This window comes from Cervus canadensis, chromosome 5 (assembly GCF_019320065.1).
Source record: "Cervus canadensis isolate Bull #8, Minnesota chromosome 5, ASM1932006v1, whole genome shotgun sequence".
Classification (NCBI taxonomy): Eukaryota; Metazoa; Chordata; class Mammalia; order Artiodactyla; family Cervidae; genus Cervus; species Cervus canadensis.
In genome coordinates this window covers 65,955,645-65,969,768 of record NC_057390.1, presented here as the reverse complement: position 1 = coordinate 65,969,768, position 14,124 = coordinate 65,955,645, and the positions used below count along the sequence as shown (strand labels likewise).

The following is a 14,124-nucleotide window of genomic DNA, read 5'->3' as shown; positions in this document are numbered from 1 at the left end:
TCCCGTGACATCTCCCTTCCCCTTTGCTGGGGGTGTCCCAAGCCTTTTCCAGGCACCTCAGCCTCCTCTTGCAGTGGATGACCTTGCTTCCCATTCTAGAGAAGATGGAAGCCCGTATCCATGGGTTCCCTGCAGTTGTTTGGTTCCAATCTGTCCATAAGTGGAGCCTGTTTGCATCGGTCCTCCCCCTCCATGCAGCCCAGAGAACTGCAGCCTCTTTTACCCTCAGGTCTGCCGCTTTCCCACCCCCCAGCCAAGAACCCCCCACATCCAGCCATCTTCCCAGGGACAGCTCTGTCAGTTACTCCTCTTCCTGACAGCTCCACCTTTCCTTGGCTCCTTTACCACAGGTAACTATCTTCTTGAGAACCCTGCAGCAGGCCCTACTAGCTCTTACCCCCTCGCTTTCCTTCCACAGCCAAGTTTCTGGGCTTCACCTCCTCACTCCTCCCTGTCCCCCACCCTGTGGAACACGGCTTCCCCACCACAGCTGCCCATGTGAACATTGTCCATGACCTCTGTGTGATAAGCCATGAGCACTTTCGGTCTTCACCCCACCCCATCTCTCAACCACCATCCCCTCTCAGCTCCTTGGCCTCCTCCTGTCTCCCTGGCAGACCCTCTGCAGTCTCCTCTGCCCCCTTTTGCTCTGGCCCCTATGACCTGGTGTCCCCCTCAGCCCCCTGCCCATCTCACTCCATGCTCCTGGCCTGGGTGATGCTCAACCGGAGCCCTGGCCCCAAACACCAGCCCCATGTGCATGACCTGCTGGTCACCAAGGGACAGCAGCCCTGCTCAACCTGGTTTCAGCAAAATGTGGAATTTATTGAGGAATGCTGGAGTGTGCCTTAGAACCTATGGACAAGAATCTGGCTGGGCCCAAGGCAGAGAGGAAACCATGGGCTCTAATGGGACAGGGGCCGCGCCATGGACTATCTAGCACAGTGCCAGAAACACAGCACATGCTTTGTAAGTATTTACCAAACTGATCTGGAAAAGCTGACAACCACCATATCAGATGGTATCACTCTTTTGCTTAAAACGTTCCAATGGATTTTTGCCACCCTTAGTGTAAAATCCACATTTCTTAATGTGGCTTTCAAGGCCCTCGTAATCTGGCCCCTACCTCCCTGTCCTGCCACGTCTCTAGCTGCTCCAGCCTCTGGTTCTCATCTCAGTGATAGTGTCCCCTGGCCTGGTGCCTACACACACACACAGACACACACACACATGTACGCACACACACACACATGCTCCCCTCCCCCCTCTAATTTCCATGTGGCATCTCCACACACTTCTATTAGTTTCCTAGGACTGCCAGAACAAATTACCATGAACTAGGTGGCTTTAAAATAAATATTGACTCATAGTTCTGGAGGCTAGAAGTTCAAAATCAAGGTGTTGGCAGGGTCATGCCCCCTCTGAAGCCCAGAAAGGAGAGTCTTTCCTTGCTTCTTCCAGCTTCTGGTTACTCCAGGTATTTTGTTTGTATCAGAATAATTCCAATCTCTTGAGTCCATCTTTACATGGCCATCTCCACTCTGTGCATGTCTGTATCTTCACCTAGCTACACACATACACACACACACACACACACACACACACCCTGGCTTCCTGCCTACACCCCTGTCCTCCCAGCAAAGCTGGTCACCTTTTGAGGCCTCACTTCAGGTTTTGTCTCCCCTGTGAGGCTTCCCGGACTCTCTTTCCCATGCATCCCCCTCCTCACCTGACCTGCATCTCTGCAGCCACCTCACTGGAGAGCAGAGGCTCCTTTACCTGTCTGTTCCCAAGACTGTGGGACCATGAACTGGAACTGATGGTCAGACACCTTGTTGACTTCGACCAAAAATGGCATTTAAGAGAGAAGGCTTGAAGTGAGAAGGATCTGGCTTAGGTTTACCAGTTTGTATTTGGAGACTTTGGGATGTAATGCTGGAGATGTTTTCTTGATTAAGGCTTGAGAAGGAAATGGCAACCTACTCCAGTATTCTTGCCTGGGAAATCCCATGGATAGAGGAACCTGGCGGACTACAGTCCATAGGGCCACACAGAGTCAGACACGACTGAAGCGACTTAGCATGCATGTACACTATCCTAATAGCAATGTTTGGTATTTAGACAGCCTCTTAAAAGCCCACCTAAGCATTCCTGCGTGGTATGGCCCATTCTTCAAGTCCAGTTGTAGTGTCTCCTCCTCCAGGAAGTCTTCCTTCCACCTTGGATCTCCTGAGTCCTTCACGTGACCTCTTGGGGGTGCTGGTCCCATGGCACCCATATCATGGTTGTCCTTGTGCACACCTCCACTATTCTACCAGACTGTGCTCCTGGAGGGGGACAGGGATCAAGGGCTGGACATCCTGGTGTCCCTGCCTGCAGGGCCCACAGACATAGGCCCCTTAGAATGCCCCCAGGAGCTTCCTCCAAGTACAGATCCTGGGTCCACTGTGGGGGCTGCTCTAACTTGGGGCTGGGAGTCTGCATGGAAAGGTGGCTGAGCATCGGAACCTCTGCCCAGGGCAGGAGAGGTTGGTATGGGACCAAAACGAGTGTGCCTGAGAGGCAAGGGCAGAATAGCAGCTCACCACGGGTCTCTTCCCACCCATGCAGGTTTGTGTGTGCCCAGCTGCCCAACCCTGTGCTAGAGAGCATCAGCGTCATTGACACACCAGGCATCCTCTCCGGGGAGAAGCAGAGGATCAGCAGAGGTAAGTGAGGTACCTGGTAGGCGTGGCCCTGGCTCTGTGTTGTGTTCTTTCCAGAATGTTCTCTGGCTTCTATACCAGGATAGAGGTTCCTGGGGCCTTGCTGTCTCCTGATGAATCAGTGCTGCCTCATGTGCTATGTGGGGTGGTCCTAGGCTACCACCAGAGTTCAGATCCATTGTCACTCAGGAGCAACTGGCCTCAGGCTTCTCATCTGTGAAATGGACATATCAGCGTTAGCCTTACTCACCTCATTGCGTTTCTTCCTGGGCCAGACCTTGGCTTGTTCTGAAGGTCCTGCTGTCCCTGCCCCGGGAGCTGGCAGCTCTGCAGGGGAGGCAAGTGCAGGCTGAGGACTTCAGCTAATAGCGTGAGGATGACAGCGTGCTTTGAGGTGTGAGAGCAGGGAGCTGGGTACATGAGAGCACTTGAAAACTGCTCATTCCAGCAGATGTGGGTGACTGCTCATTGAGGGAGGTCGCTGGCATGGGGGGTCAGGAACCTGAACTCAGGAGCCAGACCACCAGTGTTCTGAGCCTGCCTCTAACACTTCCTAGCAGGGTGACCTGCCGGGTTTCTTTCCTTCAGCTGCCTCATCTGTAGAGTAGGGGACATAATTCTATCTACTTTCTAGGGTTGTTTGAGGATTAAAAGAGATAACACAAGTAAAAAACCTCCCGTCTGGCACGTAGCAAATGCACGGTAAACATGATTTCTTACCAATCATCACCACCACCAGCATCATCGGGTTTTTCCTAACTAAAACACTAGATGGATAGTACAAAAGTCTTAAAGCTCCTGACTGTGCTCCCGGCCTCTCCAGCCACACCAGGCTGTGTGCCCCAGGCGGCCCCGACCCCTTCTGTGCTGATGCTGTATTTCTGGTAAAAAAAGCTGATGAAGCCATGCCCACCCCAGTCCTGGAGCTGGGAGCTGGGCAGGAGCCAAACCAGCACTCGGAAGGCAGCTTCTGGGAAGGGAAGGCTTTGCACAGGCAAGAGTTCTCTGGGTGATAGAGAACTGACCTTCAGTGACGGCCCGCCCTCCTACCACATGTGACTGGGCTGAGGTGCATGTATAGTGGTGCAGGGGTGAGGCAGGCATAGAACCCACAGCCCCAGGGATGGGGAGGGGGTGCGGAGAGAGGGGCGTGTCACACCCTCCCTCTGGTCTACCCGCCTTTTCAAAGCACTCTGTTCAGGGCCCCATAGTGGGGTGCAGGGAGCAGCTTGGGCAGCTGCCTTGCTTCTATTTGTTTCCCTAATTATTCCCTCCCTCCTGACCAGTCCCTACATCATTAAGGCTTCCTCTAGGCTCATCCTGAGTTTAGATCTAAAGGGGATTTACACAGACAGCCTGTGTCTTCTCCAGGAAGAGAGCAGACAAAGTTCTCCCCCTGAACTCCCCAAGGGTTGGGTGGCTATGTTCCTGTAAGTGCAGTCTGATCGTGGGTCCAGAGAGGATTCCTGCCTTTGGGTTTCCAAGGGCACTGGACTGGGAGTTTAGAGCACTGGGTTTTAGAACCTATGGGTCTCAGTAGGTCACATTTTCCCCTGAGTCATCATGTCCCTGTGAGTAACAAAGGGTAACGATACCCATCACTTGACCTCATGATGTCCACAGGCAGTAATGGAAACTTGAACATCAGCTCTGGAACTGGATCACAGTGAGCTCCCTTCTTTCAACTTTATCTGACACCCAGGGCCGCCCTATTAAACAGCACCAGGGCAATCTATCAATACAATGGCCTTCCTTGCAGTTGTGCAGTGCACTGCCTGTGCAACTGTACATGGCAGCCCTGCTTCTAGAGATGCCTGCCTTCCTCAGCTTCTGTTCCATTCTGTTCTTTTCATATTCCTCTACCTTTTCTCTTGACTTCATCTTTGGACCTCAGTGGCTGCTCTACAGTAAACTGGGGGCTCAGTTTTCCTGCCTGCCCTTCCTATCCCCTTCCCACCCCATGCTGACTACCACCAGGTCTTACCCCACTTCTGGGAGAAGTGATAGCCCAGTGTGTGTCTCTGCAGACCAGTTTGATCTCTGCCCTCCTGAGCCTAGATTATAAATGCAGCTGCTAGCAAAGTAGCCTGGGATAAAAACAAGAGCTGAGAGCTGAGCTGCCAGTCCTTCATCATCAGCCTGGGGCAGGGCTGACCTCAGCACTGCACAGAGACCAGGAAAATAGGGGGTGGGGATTGGATACCCTCAGATATCAGGGGCACCCCAAATAAGGAAAGTTTCTAGCATGAAGACCCCCCCCCATCCTTCACAATCAGCCATAGAATTCAGTAGTTCAGTGTATACCTATATACATATAACCCCACTATCTATATTCATCACACCCCTCCTCCACACACCCCTCCATGCACTCACACAGGTGTGTGCACAGAACCAAACACTCTTCTGTGGCCTTTTGCCTGGGCTCTCAGAACTCTGGGTTTGGCCACAGCACAGATTCAGTGCTTCTTGCCTCCCTGCATCCCAGGGCCAGGATAGTCCATGGATAGCCCAGCAGGTGTGCACATGACTGAGGTGGTGAGTCAAGCCTGAAATCCAGCCACATTCCACTCACTGAGCCTCATGCCAGGTTCAAGGCTGTGTCTCACCAGGAAAACAGGGCATCGTCATCACATTTACACTGAGCCTCTTCTGGGCCGAGGCCTGGTGTGCCACTTCTGCCAGAGGCCCCTACCAGGCCTCAGACTTCACAGGTGGAGCACTCAGGCGCCAGGCCCGAGCTGGGCCAAGTGTGGTCCTCGGTGAGGGTGTGCCCCCTCTGCCCGGATCTGGAGGTGCCTTGGGTGTCTTGTGGGAGAGCAGAAGCAGGGACATCCGGGAACCTGAACCCGGGAAGTCCCGGCCCACACTTGTCTCTGGATGCAGATGCTTTGGGGTGGGCTGGAGAGGGGCAGGGAGGCAGTTGCTGGAAGTGACAGGATGTGTCCAGCCCGGGACTCATTACTGGGAAGAAGCGAGGATGCAGCGGAAGAGGAAGGCTCCAGAAGCCTGAGTGTCCTCACACTTGGGAACCACATTTCCTGTCCACCTCCCAGCTAGAAACCCCCACAGGCCCCACCTTAGAAAAGCAACCCCACGCTGCACCGCACACATCACTCCCAGCGGACCCCATCCTGTGCAGCTGAGCTCAGCAGGGCCGGAGCGGGAATATACTTGCTCAGGTCACACAGCCGGGATGGGAACTCTGGTCTCCTGCTTCCCTGTCCAGTGGCTTTTCAGCACATTAGCATGGCCTGCCTGCCCAGGAGGAGCTCAGAGAAGAGCAATGGGGCACGCTCTCCTCTGCAGTTTTCCCCTGGGGACCCCGGAGGGTCAGGGCCAATTCTCACAGTCTCCCGTCCCTGGCCTGTTCCTGGCACCCTCACTTAGGGGCCTCCGGGTCCCCGACCACACACCGTACATACACACCTGTAGGGTTGTCACATACCAGGGTGGAGTAGCAGAGTCCCGAGTCCCTTCAAAAGGGTACACGGACACCTCGTGGCCACCTGGGAGGCCTGGGACAATGCTGTTGGGCTGCTTTTCAAGGTAACTTCTGGGAGGCATGCAGTGTGGCCTTTGTCATCTGAACTGGTCCCACACTTTGCAAACTGATACCTTCTCATTTCTCTTTCTCTAAGATGTCTTTAAATCTTGACAGATTCTGGAACAGGACCTTTTATGGACCCACCTCAAATAAGTGCCTGGTTGCAGGGCTCAGCGCCCGGAGCTCCAGCCTTGCGGGGCTCTGAGCCGAGAAGGGAACACAGAGGGGAGTAAGGATCTGGGTCCTAGCCCCAAGTTTACCACCACTTGGCTGTGTGAGCTCGGGCGAGCCCCTTCACCTCTGTGTTCCCTCTCCCTTCCCTGTTAGATGTGTCTGCCTGTCTACCTCCTGGCCCATGGAGAGTTATGAGAGTCAAATGAGACTGTGTGGCTGAAAATACCAAGAAATATGCTGCCTTGTCAGCACCCTTGCACTGCCTCTCAGGCTGTGAAGGAAGCTGGTTGATGACTAAGGAGTTGCTGCACTTATTGTTGTTTGTCTCATTGATTTCCTCCTGCCTAGAATTACTTAGAAATGCTTTCTTTCCAGTGCTCTGGAGCCTGGGGTGGGGCGTGGGCCTGCAGGCTGCCCAGGCTCTGCTCCGGGGGCCTGCTCACCCACTCTCCCAGAGGAGGCAGATTTGCTACCTGTAATTCCAAGACGGCCAGCTTCACCATCAGTCTGCCAGGGCTTGAATCTCCCACCAACCACTAGTCCACATTTCATGAGCCCCTGGGCTACTGCTGGGACTTGAGAGCTCTATTGTGGGGCTCTGAGCCCTTCCCAGGACCAGCGAGGGAAAGAGGGCTTGTCACCCCAGATGTCACGGCAGAGCCTCCAGAATGAGTTCTGGGCCCTCCCCATGGCTCTCTTGTAATCATGGTTCTACCATTGATCCCTCACCAGTCAGTCATATTTATCCCTGTTTTACAGCTGAAAAATTGAGGTTCAGACTTGCCTAAATCCACACAGAAACTAACTGGGAGAGCAGCCCATTCCCCTTTCCTGAGCAGGTCTACTCCGTGCTTTTCTGATGCTCCCATTCCTGGATCTGTGTGATCTCAGTCTACAAAACTACTTAGATACCCAGCCTGGAGCCTGCGAGGCTCTATAGTCAGGAGCAGGGAGGCTGAGCTCCAGAGAGAGCCCGCAGAGTCATTGTTTGACTCTCATTTCCTCGCAGCCACACCTGGGTAGGAAGGTTTCTCCTCATTCCCCCGCTGGTAATTTGATAGCCAGCCCTGCCAGAGCGAGCAGAATTTGCAAAAGTGGAAGGATGAAGAGGAGGCCTCGGTGCTTCTGAAATTCTAGAAAGGGTTTCCAGAAGCCATCTGCCTGCCCTCAGGCAGGAGCAGGCTTCATATGGGTACCCAGGACATCCTAGACAGCAGCCCCCAGCCTTCCTTCCCCAGATTAACAAGCAAAGAGACCAAGGACCAGAGAAGGAAGGCTTCTTGCCCCAAGACACACAGCAAGTTGATAGCTGAGCAGAAACTAGAGGTGGGCTTGTCCAGACCAGTGCTCCTCAGGTGACCCCTTCAGAGCACACCCAAGTCATGGAATCTCAGGCTTGGAAGAAGCTCCTCATAGAGGGGCAGAGCCATAGGAGCAGCCCGGGTCACAGGCAGTCTCACCTGCATCCTCGTCGTTGATTGGATCCTCACAACCAGCCTCTGGCAGGGTCAGGTGGGTTCCAATTCAGAGACCAGGAAACTGAGGCCCAGGGATGGCTTGGTCACTGTCCCTGGGATATAAAAGGCAGACCAGGCCTCACATTTCGGTTCTGAGCAGCACATGCTAATAAAGCGCCTACTGTGTGCAGGGGACCGTGCTGAGCGCAGGAAAGCAAAGGAGGATGAGTGGGCCCTGCCCCGCCAGCTCCTGGTGCAGTGGGGGGACGATGCATCCTGAGGTTTCCTGGGTCAGCCGAGAGGCCAGTGCCTGCCTGAGGGCACCTGACCCAGCGGTGGGGACAGGCACAGCCCTGTTCTGGCAGCACTGGCCCAGTGTCTCCCTCTCCTGCCCCTCCCCCTTCGGGGTCCAGTCAGGCTTCTGGGATTTGCCCCACCCACTCCAGGTCTTTGTAGCTGAGCCTCCTTGGGCAAGGCTACCATCCTTGTGGACTGGCGAGGGCTCAGAGGCCGGGAGCCTCTTCTCTGTAGCTTCGCTGGCCCCTTCGATCTCCCTAGCCTGTGGAGGGGTGTCTGGAAAGCTGGGCTTAGAGCCAGAAGACCTGCGCTCTGGTCCTGGGCCCTGGGCAGTCTCAACAGCTTGCTTTGAGTCGTGTCATCAAGTGTCCAGGACTAGCTGCTCTGGCTGCCCAGCTGACAGTGAGCAGTTGCCTCCAGCAGCCACATGAGGTGTGCTGAGTAATGAGGGCTGAAATCTGCCACACAGGAGGGGGGTACATAGGGAAGGGGCAGCCTGCTCTTCGCAGCCACCCTCCCCATAGCCGGCACCACCACAGCCAAAACCTTGTCCAGCTAGATTTGGGAGCAGGCCTCAGCAGAAGGACAGAGGCCTCTGAGCCCCACTGCCCTCCCCAGCCACAGCGGAGGGCAAGCTTGCTGGTTCCAGGCACCGCAGCAGCAAGGTCGCGACCTGTTTTCCAGGTTGTTGGGGCACTGGGGCTCGGAAGTCAATTTGCCTTGATTTTCTGAGCCCTCTGCCCCCCTCCTGCCTATGACTCTGAGGGGCTGCCTTCTGGAGGTGAGGTGAGAGCCACCCTCCACCTGGCTGTGCTGAGGAAGATTAAAAATAGCCAGAGCCAGCCCTTGGAAGGAATGGGGGAGGGAGTGGGTGCAGGCTGCAGGTCCCCCTGGGGCAGGTGGGCAGGGACGATGGGGCTCAGCGGAGCTGCGAGTCCGGCCTGGGCACAAGGAGGGGAATGGTAGGCAGGGGGCTCACAGGCGCAGGACCACCGCCCACAGGACCTGTGGAGGGTGCCCAGGGCCCTGTAGCCGGGTCTAGTCCTGAACACCCCCTCCCCCAACACACACACACATACACACACACCAGCGATTGACTCTCCCCTCATCTCTGAGTCTCTCCTCTGGAAAGTGGGACTGTGCCTGCCTCAGAGGTGGTGTGGGGGTGAATTGAGGTCGTGATGAGAACTGAATCGAAGTCTGAGGCTCTCACAGTCCCTCCGGGGGATTCTGCTGCACTCGCACTGAGGACCTGGTTACAGGCGAGCAGAGCTGCTTGCCTCTCAGTGGCAAGGCAGCTGCCGGATGACCCTCCCTGGTCTCTAATCTTCCTCTGTGAGGCAGGGTGGGAACGGCTGGCTTTTTCCTTTTGGCTCAGTCTCCCACTCAATGGTGGCAAAGAACTCTGGGACCCCAAGGTCTCTGCCTGTAAAACCCTGTGGTGTTGGGAGCCAGGGTCTTTGAGCCCACCCAGAACCTAAGGAAGGGCTCCTACTGCCCTGCCAGCGGTGTGGCAGTGGGGAGCGACAGAAGGCCCAACACCTCCATCCTTATCCTGGTGCTGCTGCTGCTGGGCTGTGTGCCCTCGAGCAAGTCACTTGACCTCTCTGAGCCTCACATCCCCATCTATTGCCCTTTATATGGAAGAGGAGACTGAGAGGTGAAGCTGCTTCCTCTCTAGCTGCTAGGTGAGCTGAGCATCTCTGGTCCTTAAAAATGTATTAACTATTTGTATGCCCATTTATAGATGGAGAAACTGACTCGGAGACAGTTGGTAACTGGCTCAAGGCCAAATAGTGAAAAGATGGAGGAGCCAGAGTTGAACCCAGATCTGACTCCTGAGACCATGTTATTTCCACTGCACCGCCGCCTCACCCCAAATCCCTACCCTTCACCCCAAAGACCTCACCCCCTGACTCTGCTCTGCCACAGGGTACGACTTCGCTGCCGTCCTCGAGTGGTTCGCCGAGCGGGTGGACCGCATCATCCTGCTCTTTGACGCCCACAAGCTGGACATCTCCGATGAGTTCTCGGAAGTCATCAAAGCCCTTAAGAACCACGAGGACAAGATGCGAGTGGTGCTGAACAAGGCCGACCAGATCGAGACGCAGCAGCTGATGCGGGTGTATGGGGCCCTCATGTGGTCCCTGGGCAAGATCGTCAACACGCCGGAAGTGATCCGGGTCTACATCGGCTCCTTCTGGTCCCACCCGCTTCTCATCCCAGACAACCGGAAGCTCTTTGAGGCTGAGGAGCAGGACCTGTTCCGAGACATCCAGAGTCTGCCCCGAAACGCTGCCCTGCGCAAGCTGAATGACCTCATCAAGAGAGCCAGGCTGGCCAAGGTGAGGCTGCCTCCGGGAGAGGGACAGCATTGGCGAGGCCAGTGGTTTGGGGATGGGGTCAGCTGCAAGGAGAGAGGGCTACTGCCTGCAACCCTGAGCTAGTATCTGCCCACGTGAGGATGTCCGGTAGTCACTGCCTTGTGAGCGTCAGCCATGCCCACTCGGAGGGGTGGGGCAGGGTAGCGTGGTGGTTACAATGACATGCCCTGGCATCAGATGGCCAGATCAGAGTCAACTCCATAGTTTACAGTGTGATCCCAACCTCAGCAAGGCTGTTAGTTGCTCTGTGCCTGCTTCCACATCTGTGAAATGAAAGGGTTAGAAGACAACATAGAATAAAACGGAAAAGCTCTCATCACAGTGCCTGGCGTCCTCACAAGTGCTTTGTTCATGTCAGCTGTTGTTACTGTCTTCCTCAACAACGTCATCACCAGAATTACCATCCCTGTTACTGCCTTGACCTTAACCTCCTCACAAGCTCCCCTTTCCCCACGATTTAGTGAAACAGCTCAGTGCTATAAGCAATGGAAGAGAAAAAGGATGGAAACAAATTATTTCAGAAGTAGGAGCAGGAGGAGGGATTTGTGGGAAAAGATGGAGTGAGAGGTGCCCTGGAGGGAAGGAAAGAACTTGATCTTGATGGTCAAGGAAAGAACTAGAGGTCTTGATCTGAAGGCTTCTCTCTGCCCCTGTTATTCAGGTTCACGCCTACATCATCAGCTCTCTGAAGAAGGAGATGCCCTCCATGTTCGGAAAGGACAACAAGAAGAAGGAGCTGGTGAACAATCTGGCCGAGATTTATGGCCAGATTGAGCGGGAGCACCAGATCTCACCTGGGGACTTCCCCAACCTGAAGAGGATGCAGGTAACCAGGGTCTGGGGGCTCCAGGAAAGGAACGAGTTGGCTGAGCAGCTCAGGCTTGGAGTAGGCCACCCTTGGATCTTCTGGGGAAACTCTTCTCAGCCCAGAATCAATAGGCAGGCAGGTGGTCCTGGATCTGCCCTTCCTGCTGGGCTGACACTGGCCCAATAGGTGCCAGACCTGGATCCTGGGAGAAACATGGAGCCCTGGTGCTCCCAGTGGGCAGCGGTGTTAGAGGGGGCTCTGATACCTTCCCCTGTCCCGGTCACCACTGGTTTGGAATCCCCACTACATCATGTGAAACAGGACAAGTCACCTGACAAACATTCTCTTGGCCCTTCGTTGCTTAAGTTTACTGCTGAGATCTGCCTTGGCAGTGAGTTGAACATACACCCCCGAGAAGCAGAAGTCTGTACAGGAGTTTGTCATCTTTGGGGTGCACCATGGGCGCCTCTCTTGGGCCAGGGTCGGTCACACATAGTTTCTTATGTCCCCCAAAACAACCCTCTGGGGGAGGCACTTCATCCCCCTTTCACAGGTGAGCAAACTGAGGCTTACAAGTGTGATTAACCTGTCTATGGTTTTAGTAATGTTTACATAAGCTGCAAATAGAAACCCCAGGAGCTGTCCAAGGTCTAAGCAAAAACCTACCACACCCTGCTAACTGGATCCTCTCTGACTCTTGTCTACATGTTGAGGCTACAAAAGCACCACCTTATCTGGATACTGTGAGCATAAATCAGATTAATGTTTGTAAGGCAGTTAGCATGGCCTGGCACAGACTATGCTGTTTAAATGCAGTAGCAAGTTAGGTGAGATTTCACCAGTAGAGGAGGTAGGGAGATGACCACAAGGAATCTACCTCTGCATGATTTTTGCAACTTCCCATGATTCTGTAATTATTTTAAAAGGAAAAGTTTTCAAGAATCAGGGGATTAGGAAAAATAGCAGATGTAGCAGTAATATTGTTTTTGCTCTTGTTGCTCAGAGGGTATCAGAACATCAGTGTAGTCCCAAATATATGCATTTTTGCTTTCCTATCTAGTAAAAGAAAAAGAAAGAAAAACATAGATGTCCAGAGTATGCATTTGTTCATGTATCCATTCGTTCCTATAACTATCCACATCGAGCCAGTCACTTGTTTCAGAATTGTTTTCACATGATTTGGTTTCAACTTTCAGTTTCTCTTTCTGTTAAGAATTTAATGATCTGTAAGCAAACTTTGGGGAAGATGACATTTGAAAGGGATCATATGACTTTTTAATGTGAGGAATTCTTTTGCGGCACAGATGGTTTCACCTTCTCGCTTGTTTGCCCACCTGATGTCAGGTTCTGTTAAGGATGCTGGTTCAATATGTAAATGACTGTACTGTGGGGACATATGTGTGGGCTGATGGGAGTACTCATTGTGACCCCTGAAAGACACTGGGACCCCTAGTTGGGAGCCCACAAAACACACCTCAACATGGACAGGCTGGGAGAGACAGGGAGCCTAAGGTCAGGAGAAAGGGCTTGTCTGTTCCACCCTCCACACCCCTCCCAGCCCTACCCTGGAAGGGAGGTGAGGATGCCCAGGCTCACACTTGGTCTTGAAATATAGCCATGGGTGTTTTCTAAATTTTTGTGAGGCGTGCTTGTCCTGAGGCTGTCCCCTGTAAACTGGCCTCCTCCCAGTGTCCTGAGATTGCTGTGGCCAGAGCCAGGGTGGGAGCCGAAAGCTCTCATCTTGTCATTATAGCGGCCAAAGAGAATCTGGGGATGTTTGAGACCTGGGACCTTTAAAAATGGCAAAGACATGCAATGCAGAACACACTTCTTTTACCATGTAGTGTGGTGGTCATGGGAAGGCAAGGAGGGGAGCTTTTATAAAACCTGCCTACCTGCTCCTGCCTCCTGAGTCAGAACCCTCAGGGAGAAGCTGATCATTGAAAAATCTCTCCAGATGATCCCTCAAGCATCCTGATTAAGAACCACTGGCTTGGGAATGACCTTTGGCTTCTACTGTGATTTATTTCTCATTGCCTGTACCTCCCTTTTTCCTTCCTGAATGGTGATAGAATGTGATTTCCCACTCTCAGAAGGTCACAAGGAAGAGAATGAGCATGTAGTGGAGTGTGTTTTCAAGTGTAACCCTTCTTGAAGTAGAGACCCACATGACTCAGTCTCAGAGGGGTGGAGCATTCAAGAACCACTCACTGTTCAATCAATAGCCAAAAGGAACTTAGAAATTTAATGACTATTGTCCCTTGATATGCACATGGGATTGGTTCCAGGACCCTCCACAGATCCCAAAATCCATGGATGCTCAAGTTCACCATGATATAAAATGATGTAGTATCCACAAAAGCAGAGCCCTCAGATATGGAGATCTGACTGCATTTGCTTCCTAGAACACTAAAGGAATCCAAACAGATCAAAGTTAAGTGAAAGTGAAAGTCACTCAGTCATGTCCAACTCTTTGCAACCCTGTGGACTATACAGTCCATGGAATTCTCCAGGCCAGAATACTGGAGTTGGTAGCCTTTCCCTACTCCAGGGGATCTTCCCAACCCAGGGATCGAACCCAGGTCTTCCATTGCAGATAGATTCTTTACCAACTGAGCCACCAGGGAAGCCCAAGAATACTGGAGTGGGTAGCCTATCCCTTCTCCAGCAGATCTTCCCAACCCAGGAATCAAACTGGGGTCTCCTGCATTGTAGGCAGATTCTTTACCAACTGAGCTATCAGGGAAGCCCCAAA

At 53.4% G+C, this 14,124-nt stretch overlaps 1 protein-coding gene across 4 annotated transcripts in view; it reads left to right on the top strand.

Annotated features, from left to right (window-relative positions):
• The window catches only part of EHD3 (EH domain containing 3), a 28,620-nt gene that overhangs the window by 12,040 nt on the left and 2,456 nt on the right, over positions 1–14,124 (top strand). For all 4 annotated transcript variants that reach the window (XR_006269495.1, XR_006269493.1, XR_006269494.1 and 1 more), the window contains exons 3-5: positions 2,611–2,708; positions 10,110–10,522; positions 11,223–11,387. Coding sequence is in view for 1 of the 4 variants with exons in the window: in XM_043469011.1 (XP_043324946.1) it covers positions 2,611–2,708; positions 10,110–10,522; positions 11,223–11,387 (676 nt within the window). In the remaining 3 variants the exon portion in view is untranslated. The remainder of the gene's footprint in view (positions 1–2,610; positions 2,709–10,109; positions 10,523–11,222; positions 11,388–14,124) is intronic.